Consider the following 21,835-nt stretch of genomic DNA (forward strand, 5'->3'; position numbering starts at 1 on the left):
AAGTTGAGAAGAGGGGGTGTGGCTTAGGAAGCAACGCAAAAATGAAGGCGGGGCTCAACCAAATCACTCCTCGCCTATTTGCTTCCGCCGCCGAGGGCGTGGCCTAAGGGCTCCCTTTTCCGAAGGGCGGTGCAAACCCGGTGTTCCCTACGCCTCGAAGTCGTGGCTTAGGGCGGGCCCTCGAATCTCCCGGTAGCAATTGGCTGCCTTGCTCAGGAGGTATGGCCCAACCAGACTTCCATCCCCAGTGTGGTCACTTCCTGTGGAGTTTCCCCAGTCCAGGGAGGAGGGGGAAGAGGACGAGGGGGAGGCAAGCGGTCGTCCGGGGTTAGACCCGTTCAGGGTGTCGGTCCGTTCAGGGCGGGTGATGACTCACGGCCCATCCCATCTTCCCGACGCCGCCCGCCCGCGCAGAGCTAGCTCCATGGCTTAACGGAGGAGGCAGTGGCGAGCGGGGGGAGGGGGACTCTTATTTTGTTAGGGGGACCGGGCCAAGGCCCGACCGGCCTGGCAGGGCTCGCCCGGGCCGGGCGTCATGTCTCATGCAGCCGAGCCATCTCGGGACGGCGTAGAGGCCAGTGCGGAGGGTCCTCGAGCCGTGTTCGTGCTGTTGGAAGAGCGCAGACCAGCCGACTCAGCCCAGCTGCTCAGGTGCGGGGCCACCTGGGGCCGGGAGTGACAGCTGAGGTTTCCTGGGGACTCATCTCAGCACATTGGGGGCCCTGGACTGGGATTGGAGACTCTTTGCCTAGACTTGAAGGACGTCGGGGTGCCCATATTGGGTGGGCACCTCAGAAATCTGGTACTGACCCGCTTAGACTGAAGCTTAAAGGAGTAGTGGTAGTACGTTCAGGAGGGTAGGGTCATATTTGGGGGGCTCTTTCCTGGGTCTATCGGGGCAGATTCTGGAGTGTACAGAAACTGGTCTGAGGTAGCGAACTTGGGAAACTGATTAGAAGATGAATTTGGGATTGTTGAGTCGGTCGCAGAGGGATGAATTTGAGGGCACACTGTTAGGCGAGGCACTGATTTTAAGGAGATCCTGGAATCTGTTTTTCCTTCAGTGTGGGAGAAAGGATCCTGGGAGGCAGAGGTGCTATTTGGGGCACTTAGTGACTCCCAGTAGCCGGTGCTGTGTTTGGGGATAACACGAATCTGGAGGGGTTAGGGGAAGTCTCAGATATGCTGTGAGTGTGTGTGTGTGTGTGTGTGTGTGTGTGTGTGTGTGTGAATAATCGAGCGAAGCAACTTGATCGATCGGCCCAATCGTTTCACTGCTGCGCCCCTCCACCCCCCGCCCAGTCTGTATAGAAATGCCGGAATAGTAGAAACCCCTCCTGCCTTTTCGAGTAGGTGCTTAAATGTGAGGTGGCGGGGCAGACTGGATAGATAGTTCACTCTTAGCCGTAGGAGGGGGAGGCCACAAACCTTATTTGGGAACCCAGAGGAGGGTCTTGTTTCTGCTGCCACTCACCGTAGCCTCTCAGGCAGCCCTGCCCACTCTCTACCCACACACCCCCTCTTCCTTTTATTTCGCCCTCCCAGCCTGTCTCTCAGTTCCCGGGTGTAATCTTGAATCAGTCTCTAGAGCTGGAGTGAGTACCGATTGCACCATCCCTGTCTGGGTGGGTCCTCCGTCTTCTCTTCTCATCCTCTTCCACCAGCCTTGCTTTGAAACTCCAGCTCTTCCTTGTCCACAGCCTTCCCTCCCCCCCCACGCCCCCCAGCACCCACTTCTTTCCAACTATGTGCAGTGGTGTATGAGTATGGGAGGGGGCTGCCTCCTTTCTGCCTGGAATTGTGCTGAACTCAGCTACTCTGGGAGCTTCCTCTTCCCAACTTCCTGGGTGGTTTTAGAGCCCCATCTGTGGGCAAGGAGGGGAAGGAAGAAGACCATTGTTGGGGAGGGGAGAGAGTTCTTGCCAATTGAAGTCACAATCTTTGTGGATTCTAAACTTGGCTAAACTCAAGGGTGCATATTATTTGGGGTGCGGTGGAACCCAGGGCTTCCCACTTGGTAGGCAGGTGCAGCACCACTGAGCTGTATACACTTCCAGCAAGGACACATCTTCATCCTCGTGTGTGTTTTTGGCCTGGACACTAGGTCCTTTATACCCAGCAGGGAGGACTGAGCAGAACCATCTTAGAGTCTTTATAACAGCCTAGATCATCACAGTAGTGGGCACAGTTAAATGGGAGAGATGGATATTGCTTTATTGCAGTGCTGTGGGTAGAACCCAGAGCTCTTACATGCTAGGTAAGCCCCAGCTCCCAGCTCCGATGGTTTTTGTTTTTTTAATTTGAGACGAAGCCTTCCTATATAGTCTAGGCGGACCTCAGCCTTCCTTCATCGGAGATATGGCTTGTTTTTTGTGACAGTGAATGTTGATACTGAAAACGGGCGTGTGTTTTGATCTATCTGAAAAGTAGGAGGAGGCTGGGCCGTTTCTTCTAGCTAAGAACGATGTTCCTCCTGCAAGGCAGATCGTGCACTCAGATTCTCTCTTTGAAGATGCTCACTGGTGGAGGAGGGGAGCCTTTCCCAGCCCCATTCTTATATTTGGATGGGTAGCTGCGGCCTATGAACTCTGGCTGGGGCTGGAAGAACTCCTTTGCAAAGTGGTAGCTCCTGATGCAAAGTAAATGAGGGAGCCCAGTTCTCTTTGTGATGCATTCAGGTTGTGTTACAATGGACTCTTAGGCTGAGGGGTGCCCTTACTTGCTCTGTGTGCATGTATACAGACATGGGTTCACATTCAGCTGTCGGCAAAACAGTAGGAGGTGTGGGGGCTGGGAGGACTCTGAATGCAAAGCCTGGAGTCCTTTTACAAAGTGAATTGTCATTCCCAACGGCTTCTTGTTTGCCCCCACTTAAACTCAGGTTGTGACTGTTCCAGTGAAGGAGTTGTCCAGGCATTTTTATTGTTCTGACCCTTGAGGGCCTGTGGGTAGCAGTAAGGAGTAGGGAGAGGGAGAAGATATGGGACTCCTTGGTGGTAGTGCCCTTCTGGGTGTCTGGGGAAGGGAGGTTATTAGCGCCTCTGGCAGTCACTGGTCACCACTCCTTCCTTCCTCCCTCCCACCCTCAGCCTGAATTCTTTGCTTCCGGAATCCGGGATTGTTGCTGACATCGAATTAGAAAACATCCTTGATCCTGACAGCTTCTACGAGCTCAAAAGCCAACCCCTACCCCTCCGCTCCAGGTAGGCCTGGCCTAACTGACCCTTCCCTCAGTTCTCCAGCCCACTTGAAGGCCAAGGGCCCTCTGAGCCCACCCAACCCATTTCCCCTTTTCAGTGGCCTGTATTTCCCAGTGCAGAGGCTAGAGGGGCAGTACTCCCCTACCCTCCCTTGTCTCCCTACTCAGTTCACACACACACACATCTTCCTGCAGGCCTGGCTGCGTGGATGGGCGTGGACTTCCTAAGCTCCCGCCCCCTGTGGGTAGGCTCATGCAGTCCCTGGTCAGCCCTCAGCACACCTGGCAAGCCCACCCTCCCTCAGCTCTTGAGCGGCCATCCAGGCGGGTGGGTGGAAGTCTAAATGTGCTGAGTCATCGGCCTGGGCTCTAAGAGAGGGGAGGGGACCTGGAAGAGAGGATTGTGAAACCTCGGAGGTTTTCAAAACTAACCAGCTCCTGGCAGTAGAACCCTGGGCAGGGAGGAAACGGAGTCTGGGGCTCCCCTGGAGCCTGATGCCCACTTCCAGGAGCTCCAGACTAGGTTTAACATCCCTCTGTGTTCACTTGAGCTCATCTTTTTAGTAAGAAAAACCTTATATTAGAGCCCTACACTTGCTCTGTGAACCTGCTCCAACTGAGGCTTCACCATTAAGGCTGAAGGCTACACTTATTTCCTCTGGAGGAATGGGCCAGACTCTGACCTTTTACTGATGGAACTGTGTCTGGTCCCACATCCAGGCCTGGTGCCTATGTTGCCATTGTGGTCTGGGAACACAGAGAACAAGTCCGTTTCTGGATCTACTCCAGCATAGACTGACCCTTAGGCTCGGAAGGAGACTTCTAGCTTACCTGTGGCCCCATATTTCCCATTCCACAGCCTCCCAATATCACTGCAGGCCACACCAACCACCCCAGCTACACTCTCTGCATCGTCTTCTGCAGGGGGCTCCAGGACCCCTGCCATGTCATCATCATCTTCATCACGGGTGTTGCTGCGGCAGCAGCTGATGCGGGCCCAGGCCCAGGAGCAGGAGAGGCGTGAGCGGCGGGAACAGGCAGCAGCTGCTTCCTTCCCCAGTCCTGCACCTGCCTCACCAGCCATCTCTGTGATTGGCGTGTCTGCTGGAGGCCACACACTGGGTCGTCCACCCCCAGCTCAGGTGCCCAGGGAGGTTCTCAAGGTAAGGACAGATCCAGAAGCTCTGGGGTTTCAATGACTAGGAGCCAAGGGGTGGCCTGGGGTCCCAGTAGCTTTTGACTAGGGTCCATGTGGTTCTAAGGACAGGTTAGGATAGTGTTTAAATGGTCTGTGCTTGTGGTCATGTGTTGATGGTTTCTTAGGTTTTCTTCTGGACTTGAGGCTATGTAGGGAAGGCATATGTGATAGAGTTCCTGGTTCTGTTGGGTGGTATCAGAGACTCATCAGGGAGTTCTGAGGACTCTGGCAGGATGATCCAGAGACTGAGAGAACTTATTAGCCCAGGTAGATTTTGGGGGTTCTAAAGGATTTCTGGAAAAAGAAGTTTAGGGTCTCGGCAGATTTACTAATATTTTTGAAATGTCCTCAAATTCCAGGCCCAGTTTGTCCACATGAGCCTAAAAATAGTTGCGTTACAGGTCAGGCTGGGGCTCCGTTATTCCTCTGAGCTCTTTTGTGCCCCGCCCCCCGCCCCGTCTTTGATTTCACAGGTTCAGACCCACCTGGAGAACCCCACACGCTACCATCTCCAGCAAGCTCGCCGGCAGCAGGTGAAACAATACTTATCTACCACACTTGGGCCCAAGCTGGCTTCCCAGGCCCTCACCCCACCACCAGGGCCTGCCAGTGCCCAGCCACTTCCTGGCCCTGAAACTGCCCATGCCACTGCTCCGACAGGCAGTGCTCCTAACAGCCCCATGGCACTGCTCACCATTGGGTCCAGCTCCGAGAAGGAGGTAAGAGGCTGCAGATAACCTCCCCTGGTGCCTTTTGTCCAGTTGTTTTATTTGTGTGTGTGTGTGTGTGTGTGTGTGTGTGTGTGTGTGTGTACTGGGTGCTGGGAATAGAGCCCAGAGCCTTGCACAGGCTAGGCCAGCACTCTACCATTATGCTGCTCCCCCCCCCCCCAGCCTTCCCTCCCAGTTCTTCTAACCCTGTACAGTGTTTACTTCTTCCCCCAGATTGATGATGTCATTGATGAGATCATCAGCCTAGAGTCCAGTTACAACGATGAGATGCTCAGCTATCTTCCCGGAGGCACAGCAGGGCTGCAGCTCCCCAGCACGGTGAGGTCCTAAGAGGGGAGGTGGTCTGAAAATTATGGCATTCTTCTGTCACGAAGACCACACCCGCACTGGCTGTGTGTGTATATGAGCGACCCTTGCCATGTATTATACTAAGATTGAGAGAAAGGCCTTCTATTGAGGATGGGGCTTAGGCCCATCACTGTCCTTGGGGCCTTGTTGGACTTCATGGAGAGGTAGCCCTGGTTGACTTACATACATACAGTATGGGGAGTTTATAGACACACTATTACCTGGGCACTTGGGCTTTGCTCTTATAAGTACCAAGAAGTGGGAGTAAGGAAGCAGCTGGAGTATCCCAAGGGACTCAGGTACTACCATGTAGTAATTGGAACCAAAAGGCTTGGGTTGTAGCAAGTGGTTGGACCTTGCACCATTTGGAATGTACCAAGCCCCTTGCAATAAATTGGGCTAAGAGGCTGGATCCTTGTAAAATGGATAGAACTTTCCAGAGCAAGAGCGCTGCGATTATCAGTCTGATTCTGGAACATTCAAAGAATCTCATAGCTTTTCCCAACATACCAAGAGGATAGAGCCTTGTATAAAAATGGTTCGAGCTGGGGAATGTAGTTGAGTAGAGTGCTTGCCTAGCCTGTGTTGCGGTCCTAGGTTCTGTCTTCAGGACCCCACACAGAAAGTTCTGCTTTGTCCAGACTTTTCACTGCTTTGGACATAACTAGAGGTTATAAGCCAGAAAGCCTCAGAGGGATTTCAGTGTATGACAGCTCATGAAGGGCTGGGACTGGGTCCGGGTCCACTTCTATCCGAGTGTGTTGCCCCAGACTGTATTCCAGCTGTGGAATAGACCAGACCAGACCACCTGAGTTACCGGAATGTGTGGGTGGACACAGAGTCGGGACCTTGGTAATGACCTGTGGCAGCTCATCGTTTTTAAAGTAGTGATCACATTTAAGGCTGCGGATTTAGCTGGAACTCCCCAGAAAGCCACATTTTGACTGGCATGTTGCCATGATGATTTACCAAGGTCTGAAAAGATTGAGTTGGAGTGTTCCAAGAATGCTGGGTTGGAATGCTGTGCTGGAAGCAGCTAATGGCCTGGAATGTCAGATCCAAACTGACAGAGACCTGAGAACTGATTTTCCAGCATTTTTCTTCTCAAAGTCAGCCCTAGAGTTGTTTTGGAGAAGGGCTTCAGAGGCCACTGAGGCATTTGAGGGGCTGGGTGGGTGGACCCCAATCCCCACAAACCAGAGAAAGTTCACTTGGTTCTGTTCCTGCCGTTAAGTACCATGTGAAACTTCCCTGAAGGAGAAGGGTTCTTCTGGAATCCCCAGTCCTTGCTTTAGAGGGCCCTGGTTTTTAATATGAGGGTCAGGAGCCTAAGTTTGAGGAGACTCTTCTATACCTTGTTGTCCACAGCTGCCTGTGTCAGGGAATCTGCTTGATGTGTACAGCAACCAAGGAGTGGCCACCCCGGCCATCACTGTCAGCAATTCCTGTCCAGCTGAGCTGCCTAACATCAAACGGGAGATCTCTGGTAAGTGCTAGGGTCTTGGCCCTGTACCCCACCCTGTCCCTTGAGCCAAGCCCTGTCACTGCCGGGTCTGGAGCTAGACCTGATTCTAGGGAGAGGGTTTAAGTTTTTCAGAAACAGGTTGAGGCTGGGGCTGGGAGGGTAGCTTAGCATCTGCGAGACCCTAGGTTCCATCCCAAGCACCAGAGAAGAGAACAAAGCCAACTGCTTTCCTGTGTGTGTGTGTGTGTGTGTGTGTGTGTGTGTGCGCGCGCGCTTCTCATATGGTTCTTGGCCCTACTTACACCTGACTTCCTCTTATCTTGGGTGTCACAGAAGGCCTGTGCCACCATGGTTTCAAAAAAAAAAAAAATAGCAAAGACATTTTGTTTTTGTTTTTGTTTTTGTTTTTTGAGACATAGTTTCACTCTGTAGCCTAGGCTGACCTCAGATTCCCAGTAGCCCTTTTGCCTCAGCCTCCTAAGTGCTGAAATTACAGAGCTATGCCCAAATGCCCAGCTCTGGTACTCCCTATATAGCCCAGACTGGCATTGAACTTGGAGCGATCTTCCTGCCTCTCCTTCACAATGCTGAGATTATAGGCAGGAACTACCATGCCTGGCTCAAGACATCAGTAGTCAACGGGTATGGTGGTGCATGATTGTGGTCCCAGCACTTGGAAGGTTTAAGGCCAGTATGAGCTATATATTGAGACCTTGTCTTTAAAAAAAAAAGAAGAAGGAGGAGGAGGAGGAGAGGAGAAGAAGAGGAGGAAGAAGAAGGAGGAGGAGGAGGAGAAGAAGAGGAAGAAGAAGAAGAAGAAGGAGAAGCAGCAGCAGCAGCAGCAGCAGCTGTTTTTGCTGTTATAATCATCAGGGTCGGCAGTTAAGAGCACTGTCTGCTTTTCCAGAGGACCTGGGTTTGATTCCCAGCATCCACATGGCAGCTCACAACTATCTGTAACTCCAATCCCTGGGGATATAGTACCCTTCCGACTTCCTTGGATGCCAGTCATGCAGAAAGTAAAAATAAACACACCCTCCTTTAAACAAAAATCACTCCAAGTCTGGCTTTGTGGCCAAACTCTGTACTTGTAGCCAATTTGGAGACTGAAGGAAGACGGCTTAAGTCAGGTGTTCAAGGCCAGCCTGGACAACAAAGCAAGACCCCCCATCTCTAAAAGAGTCGCATCTTCTGTCCCTCTCTTAGTAGCCCCTACCTCTGCATCTGCAGGGACTCTGCTTCCTCTACTCAGAAGCCCTGATATCCGCCCTCACTCTCTTCCAGAAACCGAGGCAAAGGCCCTTTTGAAGGAACGACAGAAGAAAGACAATCACAACCTAAGTAAGCCCGAGAGCCCTGCCGTGCTCCTTGCTTTGAGGGCTGCCTCCCACGGGGAGCCTCCCAGCACCCCTGTTCTTCTCCCTTCCTTCACCCGTTGATGACTTTTTCCTACTCTTTCTTTTTCCCCCCCCTCTCTTGAAAGTTGAACGACGCAGGCGATTCAACATTAACGATAGGATCAAAGAGCTGGGCACCCTCATCCCCAAGTCCAATGATCCGTGAGTCTGGGCTGGGGACCCCAGGCCAGTGGGAGGTGGAATAAGCAACTCTGCAGCAGGAAAGTTGTTCCTCGGTGTGTCTGCCATGTAGTCCTTGCCCAGACAAAAGTTCTCTGAGCTAGATGCTGAGGCTCATACCTGCAATCCCAGCACTGGGGAGGCTGGGGCAGGAGGATTGCCACGAGTTCTAGGCCAACCTGGGCTACATAGTAAGTTCTAGACTATCCTGGGCTACAGAGTGAGACTCTGCATCAAAAAAACAATACCTCCCCCGAAAAGAGCTCTCTGTTTTTTCTTAGCTGGGGGACTGTAGACCCTCAGACTGTAAGTACACGATGTTAGTTTGTTCCTGTCTGCACCCTGTAGAACACAAGTGTTCTATTCATTTAGTGCTTCTTTTGCTTACTGAAGTCTTAGCTACTGGGCCTTTGCTTTGTACCAGGTACTCTGCCAGGCTCTGAAAACACCAGAGGGAACAAAAGAGAAAAAGACCCTTGTCCTCTTGGATCTGATGCTTTAGTTGGAGCAAGTAGAATCCTGCTGGGCACGCCTTTAATCCCAGCACTCAGGAGGCAGAGGCAGGCGGATCTCTGTGAGGTTGAGGCCAGGTTCACAGAGTGAGTTCCAGGACTGTTACACAGAGAAAGCCTGTCTCGAAAAACTCAAAGTAAAAGACAAGTAGAGTTGATGACATATGTTCTACTGAACAGCAGGGAACGGGGCCTGTCATCCCAGCGCTCGTCAGTCTGAGGCGGGAGGATGTACAGTTTGAGGCCAGCTCCAAAACAACAACCAAAAGAACAGAGTGGGGCTGAAGAGGTGGCTCAGCAGTTAAGAGCACTGACTGCTTTTGCAGAGGACCCGAGTTTGATTCCCAGCACCCACATGGTGTCTGTGACTCCAGTTCCAGGGGATCTGATAACCTTTTCTGGCCTCCATGGGCCACAGGCAGGCACTATTGGTGCACACACATACATGGAGGCAAAACACCCATACACATAGAACAAGAACAAAAATAAGTAAATAAATAAAAGGACAATGCGCGAACATTGGAAAGGTTGAGCTGGCTGTGAGCAGTATAGGACTGAGCAGGACTCAGCTGACAAGGAAACAGGGATGGAGAACCTAAACGTGGAGCTGTGTTAACAGAGCTAAGCACAGTTCTTGTTTACCATGGAGGCCTGTGTTCTTCCCCAGCACCGAGAGCAAGCAGGAATGGGGCGGGGGGGGGGGGGGGGCGCTCTGGGGGAAGGGTTATATCCAAGTACGGGGGCTGAGGTAAGAATACTTTCCCATGTTAACACTGAGGCCAACCTTGACTCTAGTGGGGGGACAGCAGCCAGAAGGAGTCAAGTTACAAAAACGATTCCAGGTTTTGGGGGTATCATGGCCACCAGTGGAAGATTGCAAGCATAGGGGTTTTTGTAAGCATTTGATTTACCTCAAGTTCTGATATATGATCAGGTATTCCATCTACCTGATACAGTCCCCCTGAGAGACTTCCTATGCAGCACTGGGTCTTTCCTCCCTCTCGGGCCCCATAGGGAGATGCGCTGGAACAAGGGCACCATCCTGAAGGCATCTGTGGATTACATCCGCAAATTGCAGAAGGAACAGCAGCGCTCCAAAGACCTCGAGAGCCGTCAGCGATCCCTGGAGCAAGCCAACCGAAGTCTGCAGCTCCGAATTCAGGTTTGGAGGGAGAAAACGGAACTGCAACTTCCAGTAGAGGCAGACAAAGAACTGGCCAGTTTCCATGATGCTGGAGGTGACCAGTAATTAGAACAGGGTTAACAAGAATTGTAAGGACAGCTGGCATGGTGGGCCACACCTTTAATGCTACCATTCAACAGGCAGACGCAGGCGGATCTGTGAGTTCAAGGGCCAGGGCTATATAGTGAGATCCTGTCTTTCAAAAAAATTAGTAGCTGGGGGGCTGGAGAGATGGCTCAGAGGTTAAGAGCACTGGCTGTTCTTCCAGAGGTCCTGAGTTCAGTTCCCAGCAACCACATGGTGGCTCACAGCCATCTGTAATGAGATCTGGTGCCCTCTTCTGGCATGCAGGCAGAACACTATATACATAATAAATAAATAAATAAATAAATAAATAAATAAATAAATAAATAAATAAATAAATAAATAAAGATCTTTCAACAAAAAAAATTAGTAGCCAGGCAGTAGTGGCGCACGCCTTTAATCCCAACATTCGGAAGGCAGAGCCAGGTGGATCTCTGTGAGTTCGAGGCCAGCCTGGTCTACAGAGTGAGATCCAGGACAGGCTCCAAAACTACATGGAGAAACCCTGTCTCTAAAAGAATAAATAAATAAATAAAAATAACAAAAATATAGTAATGAGGGCTGGAGAGAAGGCTCAGAGGTTAAGGGCACTGACTGCTCTTCCAGAGAGGTCCTGAGTTCAATTCCCAGCAACCACATGGTGGCTCACAACCATCTGTAATGAGATCTGGTGCCCTCTTCTGGTGTGCAGGGACACATGCAGGCAGATCACTGTATACATAATAAATAAAAAATTAGTGCCAGGTGGTGGTGGCACACGCCTGTAATCCCAGCACTCAGAAGGCAGAGCCAGGCAGATCTCCGTGAGTTCAAGGCCAGCCTGGTCTACAGAGTGAGTTCTAGGACAGACACCAAAGCCACATGGAGAAACCCTGTTTTGAAAAACCAAAAATAAAATAAAAGAAAAAAAAAAAACCTAGTAATGAGAAACAGTTTGTCTAGTGGCTCACCAGCTGCTCTTCAGAGGACTGGCCTTTTTCAGCACCCACAACAAGCTGTAACTCCAGTTCCAGAGCATCTGGCGCCCTCTTCTGGTCTCCACCAGCTCTGTACACGTGATGCACATACATGCAGGCAAGCCGCCCATACAGACAAAAATCTTTACAAAAAATTCTCAGCTGGGCATGGTGGCACACATCTTTGATGGTGGCAGAGGAAGGCGGATCTCTGTGAGTTCAGGGCCAGCCTGGTCTACATGGTGAGTTCCAGGACAGCCAAGGTTACATTCCCTGTGTGGAAAAACACAAGGAAAGAGAAAGAGATTTTCTAAATAATTTCAAAAAATAGTAGTAGTAATGAATATTTGTTAATATGCATGGCATTTATCTCATCTCCTGTATGATAACAAGAGCTGAATGCCCATTAACTCATTTAAATCACAGAAACAGCCATGTGAGATGACCCATCATTGTACCATTTTACAAACTGGGACTCTGGAGTTCAGAGACCTTAAACCATGAAGCTTTGCACGGAGTGAGGGCTGGAGGCTGCATTGGAACCTAGTAGCCTGCTCCTTTAATGGGTACTCCTCTACTCTGCGGGACTTTGAACTCCATCTTATTTTGTGCCCACTCCTTCCTTTTTGCAGGAGCTAGAACTGCAGGCCCAGATCCATGGCCTGCCAGTACCTCCTAGCCCAGGACTGCTCTCCATAGCCACTAGTTCCGTCTCTGACAGCCTCAAGGCAGAACAGCTGGACATTGAGGAGGAAGGCAGGCCGAGCCCAACAACATTTCATGTAGCAGGGGGACCTGTCCAGAATGCGCCTCAGCAGCAGCAGCAACCTCCTGCGCCACCCTCGGATGCTCTCCTGGACCTGCATTTTCCCAGCGACCACTTGGGGGACCTGGGAGATCCCTTTCACCTGGGGCTAGAGGACATTCTGATGGAGGAGGAGGGGGTGGTGGGAGGACTGTCAGGGGGTGCCCTGTCCCCGCTGCGGGCTGCCTCTGACCCCCTACTTTCTTCAGTATCCCCGGCTGTGTCCAAGGCCAGCAGCCGCCGGAGCAGCTTCAGCATGGAGGAGGAGTCCTGATCGGGTCTCACTCCTCCCCTTGGACTGCCCCCACCCAGGGAAGGAGGACAAGCCTGGATGAGACACCTTTTTTCCCTACCCTCCTGTGAGACTGCCCTGTCCAGGAAATCTGGGGGAAGAGGAGTTGTAATTAGGCCCCACCCCTATAAAAGGCAAGGAGGAGGAATCAGGTGAGGCCCTGCCCCTTTTCCAAAGGAACCACCCTGCGCAGGTATTTCTGAGAGAAGGCAGAAGAGAGCTGGGAAAGCTAAGTTCATCTCCTGAGAATCACTGGCATTCCCCTAGGTGAGGGAAGGAGGCGGGGTAAGGTGCCCCCGGCTACTAGGCACTCTTTTTTTGGTGTGGTTTTTCAAGACAGGGTTTCTCTGTGTAGCTTTGCGCCTTTTCTGGAGCTCACTTGGTAGCCCAGGCTGACCTCGAACTCACAGAGATCCGCCTGCCTCTGCCTCCAGAGTGCTGGGATTAAAGGCGTGCACCACCACCGCCTGGCCAGGGACTCTTATAAACAGGTCTCCCAAGGAAAGGAGATGCCAGGATGCTACTCCCTTCCATCTCTGGGAATTGCCAGTCCAGCTTTTCCTGGTACTGGAAGAAGAAAAAGAAAAAAGATGGTGTCCCAGCCCTGGAGGCTTAAACCCTAACCCTTCCTTATGACCCCTGCCTTGCTCTGGCAAGGAACCTAAGTAAGGGTGTGGTCCAGCCCACTCTCCTGACAGTCATCCCTTCTCTGTAGGTAAAGCCCAGCACAGGTATTTCAGGTATGGAGGATCTCCCATATAGAGGCCCCAGCCCCAGCCCTGACCCTTAGCAAATGCAAGCATTCCATTCAGCAGGGAGGAAAGGTTCCTAAGCTCCCTGCCTTAACCTGGGACCAACCTGGGACCGGACCTGTGAAATCTCTGTGCTGACCTTGTTCTCGGGGAAGGGACCAGATTTTGAAATCTTGTGGGTTGAATTTCTAGACCTAGATTAAGAGTGAGATTTAGATCCTCACCCTTGGGGGGAGTTTGGGGAGATGATAGAGATTAGTGTGAACCCAGTCTAGGCACCCTAAAATACTACCGCAATACTTCCCTTCAACTTGTAGAAAATGGTAAAGGAAGGGCTTGTCCAGGCTGTTTCCTAGCCCAGGGGGGAAAAATGAAGTCTCTCCTAAAAATCAGGGGCCTGGAGGAAGGGTAACAAGAGTATATTGTACCCCTTACTTGTTTATGGGATTTTTTTATTGAACCCTCCTCAGAAACTCCGTCAGCCCTGACCTCTGCCACCTCCACACAGTTTTCCATTTAGGGGACCACCCCTGTTTCAGAGCCAGTCTCCACAGCCCAATCTCTGCCACCTACACCCGAGGTCTTCAGCTTTAAATTGCTGGGGCCAGGCCCCAAGGAGGGTTTACTGAGGGGTCTGTAGGTTTGTGACTAAAATAATAAATGCTAGGCGTGTTTGATGCGCTTTTAACTTTGGCATTGAGTCTCTGGTTCTTGTTTTTGACTGGGCAGTGAACTTGGCCCCTGCAGGCTAGGAGGGATAACAATTTTCCCCGGGGGGAAAACCACATATAAGTAAAAGTAATGGGCCTGCCATGGATCAGCTGAGCTGCTGCGCTTTTCTTTCCCCGGATTTATTCCCCTGGGGACTATGGCTGTGTGTGCTGCTGCTACTTCCCATTTGCTGTTCTGAGAAGCCAGGAGGAGAATCAGTAACTTCTGCAGACAGGCAGCCTGTAGGTGCACCAAACCTGACTGCTGTGCGTGGTAATGAAGGAGAAAGGAGGTATTCTTTTCCTTGCAGGGCTGGAGAGGAAAGCCAGCTAGCCCTCCATCACCCAGCCACATCCCCAGCTGTGCAGACTCACTTGAAACTGATAAGGTCTGGGAGGGAGTCCACAAAGGAATTCAAGATGGTGGAAAGGACAAAGACCAAAGGTGCCTGGGATTCCAACGTGGGAGGTTGGGATAGGAGAGTTTGCAAGTTGAAGGACAGCCTAGGCTACACAGACCCTATCCCAACAACAGAAAATAAGGGAAAACATTTGACATTTTGGGGCACCTGGATGGAGGGAAGTACACATATGTTTCCTCTTAATTTTTTTAAGACAAGTTCTCACATAGTCCAAGCTAGCTTAGAACTCTGGATCCTTTACCTCCTGAGGACAGGAATTCTGCACCTGCCACAACTTCAAAGCTGGGAGAAATATTTTTCTGACAATTCTTCAAGCAGTTTGATATCCAAGACAAGCATCAGACTTAGTCTTTAACATCACCACCAGACTGGCCCTATAAATGGCCAGTACTGGTAACTGCATCTCCTCCATGAGAGTAAACCCAGTGCTTAGGAAGTTGAAGCGGGTATGTAAAGGGTCCCACACCGAATTAGGCATACTGAGGTTGAGGCAGGAGGATGGCTTTGAGTTTAAGGCTAGGCTGTGCTCTACTGAGAGATTTTGTCCCCAAACAACAACAGGCAGGTGATAACGGCTCAGCATAGCGATAAAAGCATCTGCCACCAAAGCTGACATCTGAGTTCTATCCTGTGAACTCACACAAAGGTGGAAGTAGAGAACCAAGTCCACCTTCACTGCCATAGCGTGTGTGTGGCCCTCCACATGTGGGCCGTGACACAGGTTCTCATATAAGCCACACAATAATAAAACGACGAACAGTTGCCAGCTAGGTGAAAAAGACACCTAAAATTTCAGCCCTTCAAAGGTGGAGGAAGAAAGAGGGTCAGAAGCTCAAGGTCAGCCTCTAGTACAAAGCAAGCTGGAAGCCAGTCTGGGCTACATGAGCCCTTGTCTTAAATACAATGATGTTGTAAAACAAACAAACAAACAAACAAACAAACAAAAAAAGGGGTGCTGGAAAGATGGCTGAGCCCTGAAGAGCCCTGGCCACACTTAAGAAAACAAACCCGTGGTCAACTCTCAGGCCCTACATGGCTCACAATCTGTAACTCCAATCCTAGGGGATCTGGTGCCCTCTTCTGGCCTTGTTAGGCACTGCATGCACAGAGTGCACGGACAGACAAAGCCCAGACATACACTTAAAAAACAAAGAAAAAATAATAGAGATAATTACAAAAATTAAAAACAAAGGCCTGCTGCTATACACCTTTGATCTCAATGCTTGGGAAGCACAGGCAGGTGGATCTCTGAGTTTGAGACCAGCCTGGGGTACAGAGAGGAAAAGCCAGTTCCAGGCCCCCACTCCTACTGTACTGCATTGCAAGACCTTGTCTCCAAAACCCTACAACAACCAATCAATAAACATGTTAAAGAATAAATTTCAAGATATAAGAACTCACGCTGGAGAGTGAAGGCTAAGGTTCACACCAAAATAAACAACAGGAAGAAAGTGATCCCTGACAGACAAAGTGAGCATGATAATTACCCTGTTCCCTGCCAGGAGACAGTTATGCCAAGTGATAGGATCTAGACACAGGACATATATTGTATAATTCATTTATGTGAGGTATCTACAATATGCAATTTACAGAGATAGAAAGTACAATGGTGGGGCTAGAGAGATGGCTCAGAGGTGAAGAGCATTAGCTGTTCTTCCAGAGGACCTGAGTTCAATTCCCAGTCAACCACATGGTGGCTCACAGCCATCTGTAACGAGATCTGGCGCCCTCTTCTGGTATGCAGGCATACATGCAGACAGAACACTGTATACATAATAGTAAATAAATCTTTTTTTAAAAAAGAGGGTACTGCTAAAAATGTTACATATATAAAAAGAAAGTACAGTAGTGGTTACCAGAGGCTGGGAAGTACAGGATAATAGGAGATTGTTGCTTTAAGGATACAGGGTTTATTTGTTTTTGTTTTGTCAAGACAGGGTTTCTCTGTGTAGTCTTGGCTGTCCTAGAACTCACTCTGTAGACCAGGCTGGCCTCGAACTCACATAGACCCACCTGCCTCTGCTCCCGAGTGCTGGGATTAAAGGCATTTTCCACCACACCCAGCTATACACATGCTATTATTTTATGTGTATGACAGTTTTGTTTGCATGTATGTTTATGTGTCATATGCATGCCAGGTGCCCTCTGAGGTCAGAACAAGACAATGGATCCCCTGGGACTGGAGTTATCTATAGTTGTGAGGTGCCATGTGGGGGCTGGGAATTGAACCTGAATTCTCTGCAAGAGCAGCAACTGTTCTTAACAGCTGAGCCAACACTCCAGCTCTGATACACAGAGGGTTTTTTTGTTTGTTTGTTTGTTTGTTTGTTTGTTTTTAGCTGAGGATAGAACCCAGGGCCTTGCACTTGCTAGGCAAGCGCTCTACCACTGAGCTAAATCCCCAACTCCCAGAGTTTTTAAAATGACAAAAGAAGCTATGTATGGTGGCTCACATGTGTAGACAATCATGAGGCTAGCTAGAAGGCTTTCTGGAGTGCTGAGGTCAACCAGGGCTTCAGAGGAAAAGTCTGCATCCCAAGTCTTCCCAATCCTTAAGGATATACAGGCAGTTAAGAGTTGCTAGTGGGGAGGGGCTCATGAGCATAAGTCTCTACTCCTCCCCCAGGACCTATTTTCAGGCAATGATTACTGGAAGGAGGGAGAGACAGTTTCCTCGTTGGATCACAAAAAAATACTTGAAAGTAAAAAGGGACTGCTTGTAGAGAGGAAGGAGGGAGACAGGAGAGGATAATGGAGGTGAATATGGTAAAAATATATACATTGTGGAAATGTCTTAACGAAGCTCATTATTGTGTATGATTCATATATGCTAGCTAATAAAGGGAAAACAACTATTCGTGTCAATAGTTTTTTTGTTTTTTTTGTTTGTTTTTGTTTTTCGAGACAGGGTTTCTCTGTGTAGCTTTGCGCCTTTCCTGGAACTCACTCTGTAGACCAAGCTGGCCTCGAACTCACAGAGATCCGCCTGCCTCTACCTCCCGAGTGCTGGGATTAAAGGCGTGTGCCACCACCGCTTGGCAGTGTCAATAGTTCTGATAGAAAACTCTTTAAAGCACACAAAATATCAGTGTGGGAGGGGGAAGGAGAGAGATTGGGAGCATTCTTCCATATACTTAGGACAAACATAATACCAATTCTGCACAAAATTCTTCCAGAAAATTGAAGAGATGAGGATACTTCCTGACTCATTCTAAGAGACTAGTGTTATTCTGTTCCAAAACCTAGAGAAAACCATCACAAGAAAGATAATTATTTTTCATGAGCCACAGATGCAAAATTCTTGTGCATCTGTGTGTGTATGTATTCTAGGGATGGCACCCAGGGACCTGGCACATAATAGGCAAACATGATACCACTAGATTGCACTCAATTTTAAGATTTTTATTTTAAAATAATTTCAGACACTGAGAGATGGTGGCACACGCCTTTAATCCCAGCACTCAGGAGGCAGAGCCAGGTGGATCTCTGTGAGTTCGAGGCCAGCCTGGGCTACCAAGTGAGTTCCAGGAAAGGTGCAAAGCTACACAGAGAAACCCTGTCCTGAAAAAATAATAGTAATAATTTCAGACTTGAAGAAAAGTCACAAAACATCAATCCCTATATACCTTCAGCCAGCTGTTCCAATGTTAGGATTTGATCACCTTTCCTTCCATTTTCTCTGTGTCTTTCTTTGTGTCTGTGTACCCTCAGCTTTCATAGTAGCTATGAGTCTTTGCAGTGAGAGAATAGAGATATGACAGGATCAAAAAACGGAAAAAGAGCTGGGCGGTGGTGGCACATGCCTGGAATCCCAGCAGTCGGGAGGCAGAGCCAGGTGGATCTCTGTGAGTTCGAGGCCAGCCTGGTCTACAGAGCTAGTCCAGGACAGGCTCCAAAGCTACAGAAAAACCCTGTCTCAAGAAAAAAAAAGAAAAGAAAGAAAAAGAAAAAGGAAAAAGTTACTACATGTTTGATTCCATTCACAGGCTCTCCTATACACTGTATCCACTTTAAGAGGAGGGAAAAGCTGAGTGCCTCCCAGTCAGGTGAAGCAGGCACATGCTTCCAAGTATCTCTTCCCAGGGGAGTCCCACAAGACTCAACTCCTACAGCAATGAGTCTTCTGCACTGGCCAGATAGGAGAGTTAGAGGGCAATGTGGTGGAAACTACCACCCCTGCATCTTTCAAGTCCTCAATGGTGGCACTGATTGCTGTAGTTCCTCCGGGGATGCGATATTGTCTCTGAATCACTATTTTCCCTTTAGAGGCAACTCTAAAGGCTGCCATTTAGTCTTTCCAACCATAACAGCCCTCACTCCACAGGTCACAGAAGCACTGTGGAAATTCTGTCAACTCCTAAGTATATCTATCTCAACTCCTTTCCTTTGGCCATCTTATGACAAATACTTCTTGGCCAAAAATTCAAACTTTTGACACCTTTTACGTGAGTGAGTCTCCATATTAGACCTAGAATCTCCACTCAGTACCCCCTAATCAATAAACTCAGCCTGATACAGTTTTATGTTCCTGCCACCATTATCCACACCAGTCCATTCCCACACATATCCCAGATTTCTGCTTGACTGAATGAGCAAACTCATTAGGCTCTTTAGTAGTGTAGTACACCTCCTCATGGACAGACACACTTTCCACCTCCTCTAGGAGACACGTTGCCTTGAGTTTGGTTATAGGTCATGAGGTAAGTATTTATGGGCCCTGAGGGACATTGAATCATCTCAACTGGTGTCTCCTTCAGAGGTCACTGCTGGATTAGCAGACAATGAAGGATTCATTTCCTCAGTCAAATTCTGAAAAGGCAGTATTTCAGGGGGTGTGGGTACATCATCTTCTGAGTGTGGAGAGACTACTTCCTGAGGTGACTTAAACCCTAAGAATCTGAGGGTTCCAAGTTCTCAGCTTCAGTTGGGTCCCCCCCACACAACCCCCCATCCCAAGTTACTGGAGGAGCCCATTTGTCTTGGGGTTACTATTGCTGTGATGAAACACAAAAGCAATTTGAGGAGGAAAGTGTTTATTTGACTTGCACTTCCATATCACTTGTCCATCATCGAAAGAAATCAGGACAGGAACTCAAGCAGGGCAGGAACCTGGAGGCAGGAGCTGATGCAGAGGCCATGGAGGAGTGCTGCTTACTGGCTTGTTCCCCATAGCTTGCTCAACCTGCTTTCTTTTTCTTTTTTCTTTTTTGGTTTTTTGAGACAGGGTTTCTCTGTGCGCCTTTCCTGGATCTTGCTCTGTAGCCCAAGCTGGCCTCAAACTCACAGAGAACCGCCTGCCTCTGCCTCCCGAGTGCTGGGATTACAGGTGTGCGCCACCACAGCCCGGCTCAACTTGCTTTCTTATAGAACCCAGGACCACAAGCCCAGGGATGGCACCACACACTATCAGCTGGGCCCTCCCTCATTGATCACTAATTGAGAAAATGCCTTACAGGTCTGCCTACAACCTGATCTTATGGAAGCATTTTTTTTTTCAATTTATTTATTTTTATTTGCATTGGTATTTTTGCCTGCACACATGCCTGTGTGAGGGTGTGAGCTCCTCTGGAACTAGAGTTACAGACAGTTGTGAGTTGTCATATGGGCACTGAGAATTGAACCCAGCTCCTCTGGAAGAGCAGTAGTGTCCTTAACCACTGAGCCATCTCTCCAGCACCTCAAAGCATTTTCTTAATTGAGGTTCCCTTCATTCAGAAGATTTCAGCTTGTGTCAAGTTAACATAAAACTATCCAAGACACCGGGCGGTAATCCCAGCACTCGGGAGGCAGAGGCAGGTGGATCTCTGTGAGTTCGAGGCCAGCCTGGTCTACAGAGCTAGTCCAGGACAGGCTCCAACGCTACAGAGAAACCCTGTCTCGAAAAAACAAAAACAAAAACAAAACAAACAAAAAACAAACAAACAAAAAACTAGCCAAGACACCATTCTTTACCAATTAATGCCCCTACTGTGACTGCTCACAACTTCCTGAGGCTAGGGCTCGAATTTCCGCTGTAATTCAGACAACCTTATACTGAGGGCTTCAGTTTGATTTTCTGCAACTTGAGCTCTGGCTGATGGAGAGAAGATTCTCTTCCAGGGCATACTTAGAAACATTTGGACTGTTTATGAGCATCTGGAACCAGTTAATTTTATCATGGAATTCATTGTTGTCCTTCCATACTCTGAGATGCTAGAAGTTGGTTAATTTATCAGGAGCTCATTCTTTTCCTTTGTCAGTTTGTCCAGGGATGCTAAGAGTAACTGACCAGCATCATCGTTTTCCTTATTTTTCTGAAAACTGTCAAAAGTTTTATAGAGTCACCAAATCCATTGCCTCTCACAATTGGTAAAGCAGGATCATCAAATGCATTTGTCTCCTTAAGTTTGTGAAATAGTTCACACCATAGGCTTTCAGCACTCTCCGAGCTCCCAGGAGAGGTTTCCGTAACTAGAGAGGATTCTATAACTGTAGGGTTTGGCAAATTGGAAAGCCCATTCCAGATACTTAAAATATTCATCTTTATACTACTGATGCTCTAGAACCACTTCTGGTATCAAATCTGTATTAATCAGGGTTCCCTAGAGCAACGGAACTTATAGAATAAATATACATGTATTACACACACACACACACACACACACACACACACACACACACACACGAGGCTGGATGTTTCAGCAGGTCTTCAGTATACACCAGAATCCCAAAGAAGTAGGCTCAAACGCCACTGAGGAATGGACTTCCTAGGGAGGTGAGAGCAAGCAGGCAAAGAGAACAAGCTTCCTTCTTCCATGTCCTTATACAGACTGCCAGGAGGAGGTGTGGCCCAGATTAAAGTTCAATTGTCCCACTTCAAAGGATCTGAATTAAAGGTTTATCCTCTGACCTTAAAGATCTGAGTTAGAAGTGAGTCAAATACAACTATTCTAACATGTATGATAAGGGAGAGTGAAGAGGAAGAATTGCTGATTCAAGTCATTTAGAAACTGACATACTTGCTGGGTGGTGGTGGCGCACACCTTTAACCCCAGCACTCGGGAGGCAGAGGCCGGCAGATATCTGTGAGTTCGAGGCCAACCTGGTCTACAGACTGAGTTCCAGAACAACCAGAGCTACATTGTGAGACATTGCCTTAGAAACAAACAATCAAACTGATGCGGAAAATTCAAGGCCAAAGCCAAAAGTAACTGTACAAAAGCATTTAGCTGTCAACTGCTACGATTTCCCAAAGGCACATAGGTGCCTCAACAGTCTGTTTTTAATTATATGTATAGGTGGAATGTATGTGCAGATGGCCGGAGAAGCCAGAAGATGGCACTGGAGCCCCTGGAGCTGGAGTTATGGGCAGCTATGAGCATTCATGTAGGTGCTGGGAATTGAACCCAGGTCCTCTGGAAGTCAGTGCTCTTGCCCACTGAGCCGTCTCTTCAGCCCTAACAATTTTAATATTGCTATATATGTAAACTAGGAGTGAACAATTAAATAAATGGATGGTGGAAGTTGGATGTAGTTTCTCACTGTTGGAGTAAGAAGCCCCAGATAAGCAGGAAGGGAAGTCTATAATAAATCATGTGTGTGGTACTGGAATATCAGTATTT

The 21,835-nt window shown here is 49.0% G+C and overlaps 1 protein-coding gene across 3 annotated transcripts; it reads left to right on the plus strand.

Annotated features, from left to right (window-relative positions):
* Positions 1–273: 273 nt before the first annotated feature.
* Tfe3 (transcription factor binding to IGHM enhancer 3) lies at positions 274–12,716 on the plus strand. Of its 3 annotated transcripts, none has more exons than XM_036175391.1 (10): positions 274–651; positions 3,090–3,203; positions 4,059–4,362; positions 4,871–5,116; positions 5,342–5,446; positions 6,845–6,962; positions 8,226–8,282; positions 8,425–8,500; positions 10,045–10,192; positions 11,886–12,716. In XM_036175391.1, the coding sequence occupies exons 1-10, from the start codon at positions 536–538 to the stop codon at positions 12,330–12,332; spliced, it is 1,731 nt and encodes a 576-aa protein (XP_036031284.1). In that variant the 5' UTR covers positions 274–535; the 3' UTR covers positions 12,333–12,716. The 3 variants fall into 3 exon arrangements, with proteins under 3 accessions (XP_036031284.1, XP_036031285.1, XP_036031286.1); XM_036175392.1 differs by having other exon boundaries at positions 4,124–4,362; XM_036175393.1 differs by lacking the exon at positions 274–651 and having other exon boundaries at positions 3,142–3,203; positions 4,078–4,362.
* Positions 12,717–21,835: the final 9,119 nt, after the last annotated feature.

This window comes from Onychomys torridus, chromosome X, assembly GCF_903995425.1.
Source record: "Onychomys torridus chromosome X, mOncTor1.1, whole genome shotgun sequence".
NCBI classification, from domain to species: Eukaryota; Metazoa; Chordata; class Mammalia; order Rodentia; family Cricetidae; genus Onychomys; species Onychomys torridus.